At 33.0% G+C, this 21,511-nt stretch overlaps 1 protein-coding gene across 1 annotated transcript in view; it reads right to left on the bottom strand.

Annotated features, from left to right (window-relative positions):
* Positions 1-21,511, bottom strand: part of MOXD1 (monooxygenase DBH like 1) — an 82,646-nt gene that overhangs the window by 47,604 nt on the left and 13,531 nt on the right. Inside the window, exons 2-4 of the mRNA XM_011358699.1 lie at positions 14,379-14,525; positions 12,530-12,697; positions 12,310-12,393 (exon numbers count right to left, since the gene is read on the bottom strand). Of these exons, the coding sequence (XP_011357001.1) occupies positions 12,310-12,393; positions 12,530-12,697; positions 14,379-14,525 (399 nt within the window). The remainder of the gene's footprint in view (positions 1-12,309; positions 12,394-12,529; positions 12,698-14,378; positions 14,526-21,511) is intronic.

Raw genomic sequence — 21,511 nt, 5'->3', positions numbered from 1 at the left:
TCTTTCAAATGATCAGAGAGAAAAATTTAACCGTTGTGATCTCTTTTTAAGATCATTAAAAGCCAGTGCAGGAGTATATCATATCATATATAAATTTCATATGATTATTAATTCAACATAAGAAGAAATAAATTATTCCATAAAATATTTTTTGGCACTTGGATAAATATACTTTGAAATAGTGACTGAACCAACAATCTGTTGGAAAATTTTATTTGCTATATGAGTGGAAAATTTTACTCAGAGTACTGACATTTCCTGTTTATCAAAAAAAAAAAGTTCTCTAACCTTGTAAATTTAATTCAATTGTAAATCTTATGACTTCTTGCAATGAGAGTTTGCCTTATACAATAAATAAGATGCATTTGGCAGGCTAGTTCTTAAAATAATTAAGCTTTATTTTAAAAATGAATATAGAAATAAAAAGCTAAAGTAGTAAAAATACTTAATTTAAGTTACAAACGAACTAATACCATATAAAATCCGGTTGGATGAAAACAAATATATTTCCCCTCTTTTTAAAGCCCCAAAAAAGTCAAGGAAATCAAGGCGGGTTTCACAACGTATTTATCTAGTAATTTAGAGCTTTTTCAAAAGCTCTAAAATTCTTTCATTATAGATTATTAAGAGAAGAGAAAGGGTTATATCAGTCTTGGGTACGTTTTAACCTTGATATTGTTTTATATTTCATGTGGTGAAAGAAGAGATACAAACAAGTAACTGCAATTTGGGATTTATGATCTAAATTTCAATTCCAGTTTCAATTAATTAACTGGATGAGAAAGGCAGTTCTTTTTACAAGCCTTCATTTTCTGCAACCATGAAATAAATTGTTGACAAAAGCAAACAGAAGTTTTAGAGTGTCAGAGTTAAAAAAAATGTTACTACGGAATGACAGTATTTCACATCTATCATGCCTCAGGAGCTTTATAACCATTTTTAAATAATTTTCACAGTAATCTTAAGAATAGATAGTATCTCCATTTTGCCACTGAAAAAAAACAGATTTTTAGAATTCTCTTTAACTTACCCAAGGTCATATAAGTGGTAAATGAGAAAGCCAGCATTTAAAACCAGCTCTAAGTGAGCAAGGAGACGGCCCTCCAAACCTAGGCTCATATAAGTTAAATAAATTGTGCAAGCCCTCACTGCTAGACTGAGGGAATGATGTTTTATAATATTAAATACTTTGTGACACTAGGAAAAAGATCCAGTTTCTTTGAGCTTCAGTTCCTCATCTGCAAAATGGTATAAGTAGTAAGTAAAGCACAGTATCTGGTACATAATGAACAATCAACAAATATTTGTTTTCTAAAATCCAATATTTTTAAAGCCCTTCCAATATTTTAATCTTGAGAAGACAGGGATTGTTATATCCATTTTATATGGGCATATACTGACACCAAGATCACAACAATCAATACCATGGCCTGTTATTAAATATGCCCCTTGCTGTGATTAAAACAAAAAAAAAAAACCTGTGTCCAGTTTCCATCCAAAAGAACTGATTTTTACTTAAATCATAAAGTTAAAATCAGCTATTATGGAGAAAATACCTAATTTCATTAATAAAGATGATTTTAGAAAGCCTGTGGAATTTTTTAATAATTATGAGAAACATAGGTCTTCAGAGGATGGTTTTAAAGCAGTTTTTTTTTTTTTTTAATCTTGGGCAATAAATAAAGAAATTACCTCTTGAGATAGATCTTTATTATGCCCATGATTCAATAAAACAAAAAGTTAAATGATACAAACCTCTTCTATAAAAAAGCCCAAATGCACCACATACATTTAAACTATTAAGAAAACGTGACTGATACTGACAAAGGGAAAGGATGTCCAACAAATTCAATAGTCAAGTCACTCTGTGATGACTATAGCTTTAGGAAAGATGCCTTCATTTTCACAAGAACTGAAAGGTCATCACTTAGAGGAACTGCCTGAAGCTTTTCTTTAAAAAACTAAACGGTTATATGCATATGTGTGCAATTAAGAGGTAGACTTGATTTCTATTTCAGAGAATATGACGCAACTTTCCAGAGTATTAACATTAAATAAAACTGGTAAATTCATGTCTGGGGATAAAGCTGCACAATGGTATCATTCAAGATAAAATCAGTGACCCCATTTAGGTACTAAAAGCAGTCTGCAGTCCCTTTCAATATTTCACACTAGGGGCTTTGGTATGGTTAAGGCATTCTCTGATCAAAAAATGCAGTTACCCTGACAACAAGTAACTGCAGGGATTCTGCATTCTAATTTGACATAACTAGACTATGGATTTAAAGGTCAGCTAGCAGCTGCTGATGGCTCTAGCACCAGCAGATGCTGGTTGTAGCGTCAAGTATTCTTTGCCACATGTGAGACCAGATGGAGCTTCGGCGCAGACCAATGTGTAATACTTAAGAATTTAAATGCTGAAGCAGGAGTCCTATTTTTTAGTCATCAAATGCTTTTTTCCATACACCTATAAGTCATATCTTGAGGTTAAACCAGCAAAAATGTTCATTCATGTTTATTTTTGAAATATACTACTTTCCTCAGGGAAAAGTATACGAACAGGAAAATTATTAGCATTGGGCAACTTAATCTCCCTGGGCTTCAGTTCCTCATCTCTAAAATCAAGGTAATAATACTACTGATTTTTTAGAGTTATATTTATATATATATACATATATATATATATGTATATATATATAAAGAGTGTTCATGTACAAAATGTACAGTGCTCTCAAAAAAATGTTGTCTTATCATCTAATTTTATTTTGGCTCTTAAGCATATAAACTGAGATGTTGCCTCCTACCCGTTCTCACCACACATTTCTACCTACCTAAGATCCTTTCCTCAAATTATTCTTTCCATATGGCATGAGACTGCCCAAACCTTCACTGCTCGCTTCTTCCTTTTTGCCTTTACTAACTATACTACGTACTTTCACTTGCCAGCTTTGGGTATTCTCTACTATTCATGTGTACATCTCTTCTCCCTGTCTAAACTGAAAGGTCCTTGGGGTGAAAGGCTATGTCTTATATTGCCTTACATCTGACAAAAGACATAGCACTCAACGCAGGCACTCGCTGTATACTCATTGACTCTTCTTTGCAATTTATAGCTAGCGTGAAGGGACATTTCAGCTGATTAAGACCTATAATGTATTAAGTACATCTCTGATTTCTGAAACAACACAAACCAAGTGCCTCTCTTATATTCTCAGGACTTCCTCATGCCAAGCTAAAGGCTAAGAGGCTGTGGGTAACATCTACATACTTATTAACAGTTACTTACATGATCTTGCCTAACTTAATACTTAAAATTCTACATAGAGCAATTCAGTGAGATTTCAGTGATGAAAAGATCTCTCTTTATTGGTAATGAGATGCATTTAAATTTGACAAGGTGGCCTTCAGTATATAGTTTCTAAAATGGGTCCATTACATTGTAAACATTAATATACAGAGTTAACTTTGATGTATATATTTCACTAGAACATAAATCTTTTTCCCTTCATAGAAGAAAGTAGCCCTTATATCTGAATTAGTTCATGTTGAAATTTTATAATGAAAGTCAGCTGCAGTTCCAGAAAACAGCTGGTGTTTTTTGCTTCTCCACTTCCACAAAGAAATATGTAATGCGTCAAGGAATAAACTATCTCAAAACCATAAATTGCTTACATATTCATGTGAAGACAACTAACAGTGCATACAGACAATAGATGTTCAATGTGTGTTCAATTTTTACAATATTTGTTGAATAAAACAGTATATTACTCTAAACTATGTATTGATGCTACTTAATATGAAGGGCATTTTACTAGGTACTATAATATATAACTTAAATACAGTCTCCTGGAAAATTTTAGTAAATATAAAACAGTGATTCTCAACCAGGAGATTTGTATCAAAATTACTTGGGGAACTTTTCTAAAAGATAGCAACGACCACCACCAATATAAGGGTCTGGACTTCATACGTAAAGATTCTTTTCAGATGATTCTAATGTGCACTCTAGGTTATAAATCAAGAAAAATACAATGACTCAAAAAAAGCAATACTCAACACAACATTTTTGATGTGAGTATAATATTTTTCTTCACAAAATAGATATAATATTGAACACATATATAATCTGAATTTTTGCTATAGAAATACATTCATTTTAAATGTACCAAGAGAGACTTGATATTCTAAAGAATACAACTGTATAGACTTTTATAACTTGACTAAGGTTGTATGAAACCACCCTTTGATTATTGAGTTTCATAAACATAAATATCTCATTTATTTAAAGTGAGTTTTCACTACACATATATGTTTTTTCTGCCAATTACTGAAAGGCCCATTCATAAAAATGATTAAAAATTTCATTGTTGCATTAAAAAGAAAATAATAGACATCTCATTTTACTAAGTATATATGTAATTTTTACATTGAAAACACATCAAAATAAAATTGGCATAATATATCCTATGAGAACATACACAAAAATTACTTTCATTTCTTCTACAACTTTTAGGACAGTCTTTTATTATACTGTATTTTATAAATGTTATAAACTTATAAATTTATTGATAAATTTTCAGTTTTGTCAAATGCAATACTTAACTAAAGTTATACAATTTTAAGGATTAAAGGTCACTTAGAACAACCTCTCAGTTATACAGATTTATAGTCTTTGAATTGTGTTATTAACATAAATTCAATATCCTGAGAAGCACTGTGGTACAGCCACATTCATTTTCAGCTGATCAATGGTTAGTGCAGGATTAGAGCCCACACTCTCAGTCTGGCTCTTAGGCTACTCTGAGAAGCCAATGCTTCTAGTTCTCTTTCCAACAACATAGCTCTTCTTGTTTTTAGGGTACTTTTCTCTAGGAATTTTGCCATAAATTTAACTTCCAAATGAAAATGTTAATATTTCTTCTCACAAGTCTCCTTTCATAGGCCTTTATAGTGAAAGGGAACAAAATAAGTCCTTGCCACTATTTTCACTTAACTCCAAAGAGGATTGTAACTCAGTGTAAACAGAAGGCTATGGGATTGTTTCCCATGATCCTTATGCTACAAGACATGTCCAATAAGATTAGCAGACTATCCTCTTTCCACTGAAATTATTTCCATTTCCTTTCACCCTAACATCATCTCTGAGATTTAACCTTCTGTGCCTTTTTGTAGCCATATGCATAAGTTTTCACCTAATTATCCTAATTCTAATTTTATTTAAATGATTTCCTAAATCACAAATGAAACTTTACATGTGTCATCCCTTATTAACAAGCTTTCCAACCCCTAAGAATGAAAACAGAAGACCTCTGTGTACTCAAATGTCATCTGACTAGATCTAAGTCAGTTTTCAGTATCTTTGAACTATATTTCTGGAAGGTTCTGGTGGGATCTGATCATGCAGCCCTCAGTCTAATGCACTGATTCTGTGGAACATAAAAGTAGCCTGGATTCTGAGACGACATGGCCAGTGGCTATATATAAGCTACCAGATGTTTCTCACACAAATTATTTTTCATTGTATCACATATCGTTTAGAAAAATCATAAGATCTGAGCTAGGAGAAATTGTATAAAGGTCCACCATCTTCGCTTGGAAGATTTGTGCTCACTCTTGGCTCTATGTTCACAGAATCTGGGTAATATTAAGCAAATCACTTATGTACGCCATGCCTTGTGTTCATCTGGAAAGTGGTGATAATTCAACTTACCTCATGAGAAGCTGTGAAAATCTAACAAAATAATATATTAAAGTAGCAAAAAATAGGTAAGTATTTTACCTATATACTTCCCTATATATAAGTAAAAGTCATTCATATCTTAATACTATACTTCTGAATCCTAGTGTGCCATTAACATCTAGAATTCAACATAAATATCTTAGTACTCTTCCAGGGAAAGTGCTGTTAATTAAATTATTTACCAATTTTTAGAGCCAATAATTATCAATAAATGTGCTAGTGCTTTTCAACTTTGTCATCCAACATTTCGTACTACTTAAAATAGTGCTAAATTTGGGAGCGAGTTGGGTAGAAGAAAAACTAAGAAAAGTAAATATATTTTTATATCTGTTGAAATGGCATTATTTAAGGCCATAGAATAGAAGACTAATGGGTGACCTAAGAATGAGAAAGAATATTTCCCAGAGGATAGTCACCAGCTGGATTTTATCCTTATTTAGACAAGAACAGGAGGAAATTAGCTTAAATTTCATTTGGTGTAGAATAATGGAAGCAAGCTATGAAATCTAATTCCCAGGGAATCTCTTCTTCAAAATAAGAGAGACTTACTGCCTACCATGGTTTCAGTGCAGCCCTGATTTTAAGTATGAGAAAAATACTAGATGAAGTTTTAGTTGTCCCTCTCTATAATCCCCATCAAGAGAAGAAAACAAGCAATTACAAGCCTATTATGCAACAGGTGTTTTCACTTGTATTCATTTCATCTTCACTGGAAATTACTTTTCCTACTTCCCAAGCAAAGATACAAACTCTGAGAGTTTAGTTTGCCCAAGGTCATTGAGCTAATAAAAAGCAGAGTTAGAATACAACCCTGACCGATCTCCAGAGCCCATCCTATGCACTGTACTAACCTATAAGCCTTGCTCACTCTGGCACTTTTTAAATGACATTATTTCCAAGATACAGATTTATTTATTTGTTTGTTTTATTTCCAGGATTTAGAAGTACCCGAAACCAATATAAATTGGCAATAATGTACTTATTGAGCTATCTAATATGTGCCAAATATATAAGATCTCTATAGATATTATCTCACTTGATAATAACAGCTACCATTTGAGATATGTACAATTATTATCATCATTTACAGATGGAAACCTAAGCCTCAGAATGTATGCTAAGAAAGCTCATGCCCAAGGGACTAAAGAAGTGGGGCCTTTCAAAGTCAAGGGAGGCACAAGTGGGGACATACTTTTCACCCTGCCATGCCCAAGGGTAGTGAGAAGCAATAGTATCAGGAGCTCAGACCACAGGACACCCAAACCCAAGCACAAATTTCACTTCTAGTTTTTACCATGTCATAGATATTTAGAAGTAAAAAGAGCCAATTGAAATCATCTGGTCCAATCCTTTTATTTTTACAGACAAGGAATCTGAGGACCAGGGTGAGGTTAAGCACTTTCTCTAGGGTCAGAAAGCTAATTAGTGACAGAGTTAGCAATAAATCATTTCCATGAAAAGACATGCTTTCAAAGTGAATTCAATTACCTTGTACTCTCAAGTGGCTAGTGAGAACACCCATGTAGCTAGACAATCTCCGATGTTTCTGTGTAGTAGATGTAACCCAAGGGGATCTAAAAAGAACTTTGCAACAGCACAATCTCATTCAGCAATCTTTAAAATTGCTAAATTGAATCAACTCATTGTTACGGGTAGTATTCATACCAATTTTCTTTTTGGTCTGAAGTTGTGGTTTCAGCCATGTAAACACCCAAGTATTTTCATCTCTTCTCTAGTAGATAAGACATATAAAATTTCACATATGCTTGAATATAAGGGTAAAATTATTATTATTATTTTTTGGTATTTATAAGCTTTGGATGACAAATTCCCTAAGAAAAGGATTCTTTTGAAATTATAACTTTTTCTACAGGTCAAGAATTATCTATTTTGTCATTAAATGATGAATCTATAGGTCTCAGTGGTAATTCATTGGTATTAAGAATTTAATAACCAAATACAGTCTTGCAAAGTATTTAAAAGGAATGGAAAGTATTTTCACATGAGGCTTTCTTTGAAAGTTAATTTCTTTCAACGTACTAAATACATCTACCTAGAGATCCAAATGTTTGCCTTTAGAACATATTAAATTAGTAAACAATAAGTGGGAAATATCAGTAAACCAAAAAGTTATACAAAGTTAGAATGGAAATGGGTAAAAATACAAACGACCATTCAGTCAACAGTCAATAGCAAACACCTACTAATCCGCCACATAATAAAGTAAAATAGAAGGTGAACACATGAAAAAAGAATGAGAACAAAAGTGCAGAGTCTGTGGAAATTCATCCCGATGAGGGGAAAAATCACATCAATTAAAATATATTTTGGAATACCATTGGGGCAGGGGGGAGGAAGAAGATATACTGACAAGAGATCATTCTAATAGTTGTCAAATCATGTAGTTTGACACTGAGGATTCCACAATTTATTAATTTAACCCAAAGTTTTAAACATTTTCAGAAACAGAAACCCTTTATCATACTTTACATTTCAGAATGTGTTAATGCTAAAATTCTGCATTTGATAGTGTCCTTTTAGTAAAAACTGGGATAGGCTGCAATGTCCATTTAACATAATATATAAAGTCAAATGTTCATATTGTATGTCTAGTACAGGAAAGTCAATTTGTTAATGACTATTATGACTATACAATACTCGAGCTTCAAGGATATTTCATAGTTATTCGATATCAACTATGCTTAGATTTTCTTGTCCTAGGAGACATTCCTCAAATTAAACCATTCAGATTTAAGAATGCCACCAACAGAAAAGAATAGCAGCATCTAATTTCATGTCAAAAAAGAAGTTCTGTTCAGTAGCAAGTATAAAGCAAAGTATTTTCCTTCCTGTATCTATTAAAGAGAATGATTGACAACAGTTTGTTCACCTCAACTTCACATTTCTCCACAGCAGAAAGCTCTCAAGGTGACCTCCCTAAATGAAATGAGTGACAATCTAGGTTTTATTTGAAACTCTGATCTTCTAGAAAGTGTTCGCTGGTTTGGGATTCCTCAGCAACCTAGAGACCTAATAAGATGATCAACAGATTAATGATTGTGTATTGCTAGTGATTTACATAATTTTATTACTTTATTTAACAAACACCGTGTGGCAGGCACGGTTCTAAATACTTATGAATATTAAACTCTAACTGATCTACCATATGATCCAGCAATCTTCTCCTGGGTATTTACCCCAAAGACTTGAAAACCCATATCTGAAAAGATATTTGCACACCGATGTTCATAGCAGCATTATTCACAGTGGCCGGGACATGGAAGCAACAGAAATGTCCTACAATAGATGATTGGTAAGGAAGCTGTGGTACATATATACTATGGGATACTACTCAGCCATAAGAAGAGATGAAATACTGCCATTTACGACAACACGGATGGACCTCGAGATAATCATGCTAACTGAAATAAGCCAGACAGAAAAAGTTGAAAATCACATGATATCACTTATATGTGGGATATAAACCTAAAAGCAGCAAATGAACAGAACAAACAAACAGAGACTCATGGACATGGACAATAGACTAGCGGTTACCAGAGGGTAGAGGATGGGGGGAGGGGGGAGTTAGAAGGGGTAAAAGGGGTTAAATATGTGGTGACGGAAAGAAATCTAACTATGGGAGGTGAACACACAGTGTAAATATATATATGCCTTACTGTTAAAGTGTACAGATAACACTTATTAGATTTCATTAACCAATGTCACCATAAAAAAAATTATTAATTTAAAAAATATATATTAAACTCTTTTGAGTCCCTTAATAGTCATAACAATCATATTAGGTGAGAACTATTATGGCCATTTTCCAGATAAAAAACTGAGGCAAGGGAGGTAAATAATTTTCTTGAGATCACACAACAAAAGTAATCCTTTCTTAAAACTCAGCAATGGTCAAGCTTTTAGCATGACACTCTAACCTTTTCTGGGCCTCCCCACTAAATAGCAGTTTTTGATGAAAAGTCAGTCAGAATGCAACATTGAAAACTGTCTAATAATAATAGATGGGTTTATTAAGAGTTTTCTGTGTCAGATACTGTGCTAAGGGTTAACACGTATTTTTAAAAATCCAATATTTAATCTTCACTCTACACAATCATGTAAGGAAGGTACCATTCCCATTTAAATGATAAAGTAAAGCTGTGGTTGGCTAATAACTTTCTCACTGTTAAACGATTAATAATGGAAAGAAAGGTTCATACCCAGCCTTTAAGGCAAAATGACTAAGAAATGATGACTCAGTCTGGTTGTTTTTCTCCTATTTTTGCCTTAAATTCTTAAGGTAAGTCCTAGAATTCTACTAGAAACGTATTTAAATTATCATAAACTAGCATAACTTGCAAAATAAAACTATTTTTGAAAGACTGCCTCAACATTTATACAACCTAAATGTTTTGAATTTATTTCCTAGTAAAGCCTTTTTTTGGATATTATTCTATTTGAGTTCTTTTTTGAGTTAAGTGTTTTATAATACTTAATGAATTTAAAAATATTTTAGGGCTTAACAAGTTCAGGAATTTATTCAATAAGTGGTATTCTAAAATAATAATGGACTTTTAAAATCTAGCGACCAATCCTCTGCCCCACAAAAACAAAAGTTTGTATAAGCACTTCTGTCAACTTCTGCTCCTCTCTCAAATCTCCTTTGCTGGGGTAAAGAATTTTCACTGTTTTATAGCCCTCCAAACACTGCAAAAATGCTCCAAAGCCTTTCAAGTCACGAGATCCCTCTTGATAGTGAATATAGCAACGTAGTCCCAAAAGGACTTAATTCTAAGCATACCCTTAGATAAGAGAGGCCTATATATATCCAGGTATTACTAGATATGCTTGCGATGAGAAGGCTAGCTAAGAATTCTTAGATGAGGTACCAAGAAAATGTCCTACGTGGAAGGTCAGATGATATATTGCCCTCCTTTAAGTGTAGACAATTATTTTTTATTTCATGCAACTTGATTATTAGCATTAATAATGACAAGAATAAAAATGCACTAATGTAAGTGGTTAAGTACTTAGCCTCCCAACAATTAACATTTTCTGTAAAATGAATCAAGGGCCTATTTTGTAAAACATTTGTTTTTATCTCTGAGCCTATAGTTTTACATTTGTCTGTTAAGCCAGGTTCCAATTGAATTTACTGCAAATGACACACAGTAATATATGACTCAGAGTATGTATAAATATAACATTCTCTTTTCTGAGACTTTTCATTGGTACAAGGAAAAGACTTAGGCACTGTATTAATACATAAGGCTAGAATTCTCATTCCTCTTTAAAATGCAAGAAATAGAAAACATTGCAGAGAGGTAAATGACTAATCTGCAGTCATATTGTCGGTGAGTCTTCTGATTACAAAAATATTCCACAAATATTTAGAAAAACTAACTGAATAAACCTTCTCTCAACCTGCTCCGCTTGCCTCTCTAGGTAGTTATGAATCATTCTACAAATGAAAGGCAGGTCTGTGCCACTGGACAAATATATTAGAAATTAATAAATTTAAATCACCTTGTAGAATGTACTCAGTGTTTCCATCTCTGCCCAAATGCTTTGAGGCTGGTAGTGAGAGTGTTATGATGACCGCCTTTTAAGATGAGGAAATTAGGGCCTACGGTATTACCCCAAAGCAATTGAACTGAGAGCACACAGTCAATTCACGCAGTGAACCCCCATATTTTCCTCTAGATTCCAGAATCTAAGAGTTCGCTCCTTTCTCACATCCGCACTGCTTCATTACATAGTCTGAGGGCAATGTTTGGCCTCCTGAATGTTTATGATATTTCATATGTACTATTTAATTCTGTCTTATACTCTCCTGTCTTGGTCCCATCTCCTATAATCTCACTGTAGGTTCTTGGAGACCGTGGAAATCCTCTGTGGAACTGCCAAACAATCCCTAGCATGGAGCCAAGGGCTGTAAGTTTTTTTAAAATCCTTGTTCATTCACTAACTAGATGCAAAAGTTTTGGGAGACCTATCCTTGGAGGAGTGGGAGGGAATCATATACCACAGGCAAACTGGGCTTATTTATTACACAATTCTTTATTTTTTAATTCTGTAGAAATTCACTAATTTTCTCATTTTTCTAGTTTCAAAAAATACTGTAACAAATTTTTATGAGAATATTCATATTGAAAATACTACTGTATTTTCAATAAAGCAGATATTCTCAAAAAATTCTGGTGGGGAATGTAACTTTCCTGGACATAATTTATCAATAGGTAAATATTTTAAATTGCAATTCCAACAATTCCAATTATAAAAGTGTTGTCTAAGAAATAACTAGAGGCGTTCAAATGCATCCCAAAACTTTTACCTTTAACATGTAAAATTAGGAGACAAACCCCAAATACTAGCTACAATCCAAGCCTTCTCCCTAAATTCAGTGACGCTTAAGACAGTGAGTGTCAGATAAACTAGTTCTTTGCTTGCTAAATAACTTTCATATGATTGAAAATAATTTCTATGTATTTTTTATCATTTAATTTTAAGAACTACAATTTTTCCTCCATTCATACAAATTAAGTTTAGCCTGTGAGTAAATCACATACCTTGATTACATGATGCTTTTCCTGGAACACAGGAATCTTAAACATTTGACACCAATACGTTGTACCTTTGTTTGGGATGAGGACCTGTCTTAATAAAAAGGAGAGGTGATCACAAAGTCACATTCTCTAGACAAGCTATTAAATACAACAATGTAAGTAAAAACTCTTAAACGCTTTCAAAAAACCCACCCTTCCAGTCATAAAACACAAAAAAACTTACGTCCTGATTTATCAGGTCAAAGTATGGTATGGCTGTAGATAACACATTGGTTTTCTCAGGATTCAACAATCTTAGACTCTTGGTGCCACGATTGGAGCTGTGGTACTTGGGACCAGCTTCTCCCACATCTTCATGATGATAGGCCCAGATCACCCTCATAGTGCTCTCCTGGTGATCAGACATAGGCATCATTATGTCTCGTGAGAGAACTTCCCTTATCACTGAGTTGAGTTTAAAGAATTCTATTTAAAGCAGGATATAAAAAAATAAATAAATAAAAATAACAAAATAAATAAATAATGCAAGATATAGAAGTGAAGAAAAGAGAATAGTGACATTTGGAGTTCTCAATATGCTCTCTAACGATAATTGTGTAAATCTGATTAAGTCATTAAGTATCCAAATAGACAAGTTTTGTGGGGGAAGAAACTGTCTCTCTCAGCACGCACGATTCTATGTTCCAAAACAGAGTGAAGGATGACTGACTTAGGAGTTATGCTTTCATGTACACAGAAACAGCAAATCATCGTCACGCTAAACCTCCAAACTAGCAACTGGTAGTCACCAAGCAAATATTCTTGTTAAGCAACAGGGATTTGGGGAAATTAAAACCTGTTCGAATACCATGAAACATTTCATTGTAAATACAATGAAAATTAAAATTACGTTCCAAGTCAGAGTTTTTACTTTCACAATAGATTTTTCTCAGTCACATGTATGAATTTACATAAAATTCAAATATAGGAGGAACTTCTGATTCTGGATTGGGTTATTATCCTAGAATCTAACAGTCATTTTATAAATGCTAGGACTTTCCAAGGGACTGTGGTATCCCAGCTAGAAAAAGTATTGTCAGGTGAAATTGGTTTCCATTTAGCAACCAAAAGAAATTGCCCAAAGGGTGGTGGGGAAAGGGGGAGAGTTTGCTGGAGTATAAAGAAATTGTTCAGTCCTCCCACAGATAAAGGTGCCTTTGCCAGACCTTTGTAATAACAACTTTGAAAATAAATAATAAAGCAAAAGCTACTTATTTTAAAAGCTATATTCTTTCTTAATAAGTCAAATGACTGTAATTATTATTCCAATTAAAGTATAATTACACTGTATATTACATAAAAAGTGATCCATGTCTTTGTATGTGTTTTTTCCTTCCTTTTTTACTCTTTAGGTTGAATGTTAATGAAACGGCTTCAGATTTTTGCATTCCCATTTTAAAGCTTTGATTTACTAAATAAAAAATAATAATTTTATTGGTCTATACGAAATAAAATTGAGCCAAGAAATTCGTGGAAAATTCCAAAGTACCACATGAATTATACACTCTCTAAATATTTAATTTGCATATGCATAAAGATATTAATTTTTGCATGAAGTCTGACAGTAAGAAATCTTGTATAATATGTTGATGAGCAATTTTAATCAGTCTACTATTCATCTTAATTTTTCAGAAATTTACAAAGATGAATCAGTTACAAATCAGATGAATTATATACTAATATTCAGTATCATAATTCTCTCTTATGCAATATATTTCTTACAACCTTTATCTATTGTCTATTTTCAAACTTTATAAAGAAGCTAAAAATCTTTTATAAGTCAAGTCATACACATTTTAAACAGCTCTTCAAAATTTTAGATTCACTCACAAAAAAAATTGCCTTTACTGATATTTATTGTCTCAGAATTTATTTTTTATGGCTTATAAAAAGAAAATTTAAAAATATTCCCAAAAAGAATTGTGACTTCGTTGTCAAGGTTATTTTTAAATAGCTGTTCCTTTTATTCTGTAAAGGGTTTCACAACAATAAACATAAATTATCATGCGTGCATTCACTCAGAGGCTTCTTACCGTAATGGTCTTGTCATTTATGTCGCATGTATGCAGTTCTCTGGTAAATTCAATTACTGTGTGTGTGCTATTTTCCATGGCATATTCTAGGTGATAATCTTGCTGATCGTCTTTTTTCAACTCTCTATTTGCATTTGTAAAATAATCCTGTGGAAAATATGAAAAAGAAAAATCAGGATATCCTAAATTTGGAAGGAAAAGAATTTAGATTAAGAGTATTTACAGGACCTTAAAAAACTGATACTGGGTTTGCTTATTACAAAATCCTATGTCTATAGTCATTTTTCAAAACCTGGAAATTTCCAAGGGGCTGGATTCCCAACTAGGGAATCAATTCCCTAGGAAATTGGTCTATATTCGAACTTCCTGCCCTTCAGGAAAAGGCAATGTGGATTTTTTTAAAATTCATTTATTTAATTAATTTGTTTGTTTCTTTTATTATGGTGACATTGTTTAATGAAATTCACTAAGTTTCAAGTGTACAATTCAATAGTAAAGCATATATATATATATTGCATTGTGTGTTCACTGCCCATAGTTAGATTTCTTTCTGTCACCACATATTTGACCTCTTTTACCCCACCTATCCCTCCCCTCCCCCTCCACCCTCTGGTAACCACTAGTCTATTGTGTAATACCACAGTGCATCAAAAGAGATGGAATAAAGGAACATTCAAGATCACTGAGTACTTTTCATATATTGTGCAAATGAAAAGAGGAACTTCAACACTGTGAAATGCCTTCCCCAAAAGTAAAATAACTAGTTCATGAAAAAGCCAGAACCAGCCCCAAGGTTGGCACTTTTTCCACTATTCCCATGATGGACCTTCCCTTCCACTCTCCTAAAAGCAAGGAGACCCATCCTGAGGTGATAGGTTGTTGTAGTATAAGCTTAATGGTATATGCCTATTAAAATGAAATGCAATGAAAAATAAGAAAAGAAATTAGTTGAAATACAAAATATTAAAAAACCAGGGAAGTTTTGTTTTTGTGGATCAGCTATAATTTTTGTACTTAAATTGTTCAATGGCATACAGATCCCTTCCAGGAGGCAGACAGATGCAGTGGGGAGGGCATGGGCTTTGAAATAAAATGACCGGGATCTGACCCACAACTCTACCTTTAAATGCCCTGAAGAACTGCTGAAGTCAAACTCTGTGAGCTTTTGTTCTAACATGAGTACAATGGGGGTAATACAGACCTATTTATGGATTTTGAAAGATTAATAAACGAAATAGCATATGAGAGAAAAAACTGCTTACCAGGGTTAGTGGCCATTCAATGATCATTTCATCCCCTCTTTTGCAATACAGTTTGTTTGTTTTTCCAAAATATTTCTCTATGCCTTTTATCAGTAGCTTACTATGTTGAGAGTTATAAAAATCTTATTAATTTTCATCTCTTAGAGAAGACACATATTTTGCTTTAATTATACTGGTTTTTCAGTACGTAATTTTAATAAATCACAAAGAGTTGATTTAGAATATACATGCTGAAACATAATTATAACGACTTTTACTAACACTAACATAACATTTGAAGAAATGATTGGCAGAGAAAATACAGTATAGAAGAAAAAATCTTAAATTGTCTATAAATGTCACACTCAAATGGATGGCATTTGTCATTTTTATTCCTACTACCTTTCTAAGGTAGTTATCAAGTGTGTGTAAATCTGGGACACCCAGAGTTCCAGATCTAGATATTGTTCAAACCCCACATTATTGGCAATGCTCAGTGCCTAACTAACCTTTTTTCACTCTAGTAACTACAACTTACTGAATATATATGATGCACCAGGCCTGGTTTAGGCAATTTACATGTATTAAACTCATTTAGTCTTCATATGAAGTCTATGAGATAAAACTCTATTTCACAGATGAAGACACTGAAGCACCAAGAGGTGAAGCACCTTGCCCAGGACCACACAGTTTGTGAACAGCAGTATAGCCAGTATTCAAATACAAGCAATCTGTTCTACAGCGTAGGGGCCACTTCTGGAAAAGTAAGGGTTAGTTTATTTTTCTGTCTACAGAAAATATCTATATCAAGTTTTTTCACATAAAATGTTACTTTTCCTATTGCTAAAGTTGGGGTTTATCAAAAAAATATTCTGAGAACGGCCTGTAATTGTAAAACCAATTCAAAGGAAATATTCCTATGATACTGTTATTTTCCCACTTGTAATCACAAGGATTTTAAATATATAAATGAAATAACAATGCCTATGGACAAAAAGGATTTAGATAAACTAACTGTGCCTTTTCACTAAGCTCACATTTCATTACACAATTCAAGTAATCACGGTTTTTACAAACAAAGAGAATACAATACAGAATGTAATCAGTTCAAAGAGAAGAATAATTATCCTAGTCTTGCAAATATGTTTCCAAAACCATTAGTCCCACAAAATATCTAGCTGGCCTGCCAATTTTCCATTCGTTCTATATCCATTCACCAACACCGATTCCTTCCAGCTAGCCCACCTTTTTCTGGCTTTTCATATAACTTAGCTATAAGAAAGAAAATGGGAGAAACTTCACTCAGGTCACATTAAAAATCCTTGAGCTCATCTGCCCTGTGTAAATCACTGCGTGCTCACTATTTAGAAAAGACAGCTCCCAATCATGTCAAAGTTCTAAATTCCTGGAAAAATGCAATTGTCTAAAAAAGCTGATATCTTCAACCTTCTTAAAAGAAAACATGAACAGATTTGATTAAAACTAAAATCAAAATATGAAATAGCCTAACCACCACTGTAATTCCATTATATTTTTTTTCACATTACCCAATTTTTGTGGGCTATCTGGAGACATACCTTCAGATTAGTTATCAAAATAGTATTATTAGTTACATGTCTACTTCAGCTGGGCCCCTTCTAATGCTTGGAAATCCTTGCTGTTTTCTCAGGAGGACTCCCAAGACAGATATTCTAAACCTTCTCTGTGCAAGATGCCAACATCTCTCAGTTTATGATCATACATCTCATTTTATTAAGAAAATTTTAGCTAGGATACATGAGCACTCACATCTTGCCTTTTTTCTATCCCAAATAATATCTACTTTATGGAATCATAAAATACACTTAATCTAAAAGAAAACCTGAAAAGAGAAAAACAAAATAAGGCTTAGATGGAACAAGTAGAAAACAAATTGATGTAAATGGAAGAGAAATATTAAAATAGATCCTACAGACATCAAAAGGTTAATAATATTATGCACACCTTGATGCAAAAAAACCTTGAATAATTTAGATGAGAAACAGAGTCCTCAAAAGACACAAACCAGCAACTAATTCAGAGAAACAGATACTCTGAAGCCCTATAATCTACTCATTGGTAAAAACTCTCCTACAAAGAAAAGTCGAAGTCAAAGTGCTTTCATTTGGAATTTTACCAATATTTAAGGAAGAGATAATACCAATCCTTCACAACACACTTCTAGAAAATAAAAAAGGAGAGGGTACTTCTCAACTCATTTTTTGATACTAGTAGTACCTTGATACCAAATTCAAACTTTATAAGAAAACCTACATATCAATATCTCTCATGAGCCTAGATGAAATTTCTTAAAAATATATATTAGCAAATACAACCCAGTGATATATTTTTTAAAAAAAGGATAATATAACATGACCATGCAGAGTTGGTTCAACATTAGAAAATTAATCGGTGCAATTCATTATATCAAAAGTTTAAAAAAGAAAAAACAGTCATCTTGATAAATGCAGAAAAACCATTTGAAACATTCATTCATTCTAAAATTTCTCAGTAAACTCCCAACAGAAGGGTACTTCCTTAACCTTTTAAAGTGCATCTATAAAAACCTTACAGCTAACATCATACTTAATGATGAAAGACTGAATTCTTCCACTCTAAATTTGGGAACGAGTAAATCTTAGGAACAAAGCAAAAATGTCCCGTATTCCCCACTTCCAGAAGGTTCCACTGTTTATTGTCCACCTCTGACACTCGGTCTGTTATTCTCATTCCCTAACATGAATAACAAAGTTCTGTCTTTGACATCATATTCTTGTCTTCATATTTCATCCTTTGGGAATCTCATTTCCTCCAAGAATTTCCAATCATCACTTTTACTTGGTATCACATATCTGACAGTCCACTGAATACCTTTACTTGGAAGTCTTATTGTCATTTTAAATGTAATATATCTAAAGTTGTATCCACCCTTTATGTGTAAGACTAGTGTCCTTGGTTTTCTCTGCTTATGCTGCTATTCTCCCACCCATCCAAATCCAAAACCACAGTCTTCTTTAACTTCCACCTCTATTACAACTCCACAGGTAGCCCCTGCTCCTATCTTGTCTTCCTTTGAAAAAATAACCGACCTTTTACATCTGCTCCATTACAACTTCTATCAATTGTCAGACTCTATCATCTACTTATTTCTGTCAAGGTCTTCCTTGAAAATCACTTTCAATGTGTCATTACATTTAATTCAACAGCATATGGTACAAGGTTCTATAATTTAGATTCAAGTTTCTCTCAAATTTAGCCTAACCTGATTTTCCAGGGTGTCTATCATTACTTTCACCACATGATCTTTATTTTCTATTATTCTCCCCAAATCCTCTGTCTTTTTCCAGCTCTTTGCTTTTGCTCATTCTTCCTCTTTCCCCTGCTGTTCTCACCCCACTGAGATATCCTCTCCATCAACTCCACCCACTGAACCACTTCATTCTCTTCAAGACTCATGATTCTATCCCCTCTATAAAGTTATCTTTGATTATTCTGACCAGAAGTGATCATTCCCTCTCTGAATCCTTATTTCTCTATTTGCATTCTCATGTAGCATGCAATATGTTCTAGACACAGCATTATCTTCTCAAATAAGTGGTAATTGCCTAGAAATAGACACCTAATCTTGTTAATCCAGTTATAAATCTGTAATTTTACCATAGTTATTTACACTGTAAATGGAACAAAAAAGAGGCAGACAACAGATTATTTTCTCATTTGCTCTCAAATATGTTTACGTATGGTTAAGATCTGATGTGGAATGTTTAACCAGATGCTAGAATAAGTTTGGGGCTACATGATCTGCCATACAGACACATCTGGCACTGAAATCTGGGAATGTTGTTATGACCTTTTAGCCCCTAAATAGACATGAATCATATGAAACTGACATCAGCATTTACAAAAAAAAAAGTTTATGCATGCAATAGCTCTTTGAAATCCTCTTACACTAGGAGGGCATTCTCTACCTATTTTAAAGAAAATAAAAACAGATCTGAGAGAGATTAATCACGTTTTAGATTGTTTTCTAATGTTCTTTTAAATCCTCGGTGCCTAAAGAGTGACTTGCATATATCAGAGGCTCATTAAATATGTGTAATTTTAAAAGGAGCATTCTGCCTTTCCTTTTGCTAAATCTAAATAAAAATAAAAGATAAAAACCCAAGAACCATCCTCCAATATTCACATCTTTGTATTATAGGAATTGTTTAACTTTGTGGGAGCAAAATATTCCCCAGTAGCACTATTTTTCTTCCTTCAGTCTGTATTAAGAAAACACATGGACTATAATCAAACGCAGTCTTAACAGTGTCAATATTATACAATAAAAAGTGGCATATTGGCAAACATTAAAAGCACAATCGAGGCAAGAGAAGAGAAAAAGGAAAAAAAAAACAATCTGGGTCCTTTACTTGGAAGGGTCCCAAATTTCCTATCATTCGACTGTTCTTATGCAGAGGTAGAAAAGAAGGAAGGGAGAAGGAAAGAAGAAAAAGAAGACCTGTCAATCTTAAAAATCTTTCATGCAGATTGGCTAAACCTAAAAAAGTGTGTTCAGTGAGTTTAAGGGTTTCCTGACAGTTTGACAAATGGATATTTGTTATTCAAATAATTAAGTAAAATAGTTATCTTGTTACTATTATCTCTAAGAAAAAAATGGAGAATGAAATTGACAGTAAAACAACCAATTAAGAGTATGAATACCAATAACATCACCTAGAAATTTATATTCACAAAACCATACTGTATAGAGCTTATGAGATATTTAAGAAATATCATTTTTACTATCTGATTTTCACCTTTAGAATTAGAACGAATGGCATCCCTCATCCCTGCTCCCAGACCCATTTAGCAAATGGAACCAGAAGCAGCTCTACTTTACATCAACGGTGAAGGCCATTCCTCAGTCATCTTCCTATAGTGCTTGATATTATAGGACTTTTAAAATAAAAATGGGAATTTGATCACAGTGCACTCTCATTGTCATAGCGCAGCCATTATAAAAATATAAACATATAATATATGTATTAAATATATATTTTATAAACATCAAATAATGATAAAAGTAGGCTCTTATTAAGTGTCACTAAAAATGGACTCTATGAGAGAAGTGGGTTGAGGAAGATTAGGAGAATCATGCTTCTGTAGAGATTTGTAAGAGTTTAAGAATAAAAATATGTAAATGTTTTAATTAAGTATAAAAGCTGATATACAAAAGTCGTTCTTTGCACTTATGCAGTTTTAATGTTCTGTAAAGTGAAATGGGAAGTAATATTTTTCTAGATCAATGGCTTTGTGTGGATTTCAATTACGTTGTAACTCAAATATCTTCATTAAGATCAGCTTCAATGTGAATTGTCACTGAGAGATTTTTTTTGTTTTTATTGTTGATTATATTAATCATGAATTTAGCTTGTTTATACTTTTTTAAAGAAAAAATATTACCTTAGCCTTGAAAATCTGAGTTGCTAATTAGACTCAAACAATAAAGTTAGTCTGCAGTTGTGTCATAAAAATATTACTCCTGAAACATGTTCTCGCAGGATATCTTTCGTTTTGAACATGTTATGCTTTGAAAAAATTATGAAATATATCATTAAGTTTTCAAAACGCTGTATGGCAACAGAAAAGTAAGTCAGCATTAACAGAAGTTGGCATTTATCATTTAGCATGATGGCGCTAGTATTGTCACTTTCAAACTAAGATAACATACCAAAAAAGCTAGCTTTTATAATCTACAAGATTGCTGTGACCTCTTGTTAAAAAACATGATTACACAGATGTTAAATTGGTTCTCACTCATTGTCAGTCTTTTTTCTCTCTTGAATAAAATCTCTGTAACAGAAGAGAGCTTTGACTGGTGCTGTGTTAAAC

The sequence above is a fragment of the Pteropus vampyrus genome, unplaced genomic scaffold, assembly GCF_000151845.1.
Source record: "Pteropus vampyrus isolate Shadow unplaced genomic scaffold, Pvam_2.0 Scaffold43, whole genome shotgun sequence".
Taxonomy (NCBI): Eukaryota; Metazoa; Chordata; class Mammalia; order Chiroptera; family Pteropodidae; genus Pteropus; species Pteropus vampyrus.
The sequence above is the reverse complement of the archived record's forward strand: the minus strand, read 5'-3'. Positions and strand labels throughout refer to the sequence as shown.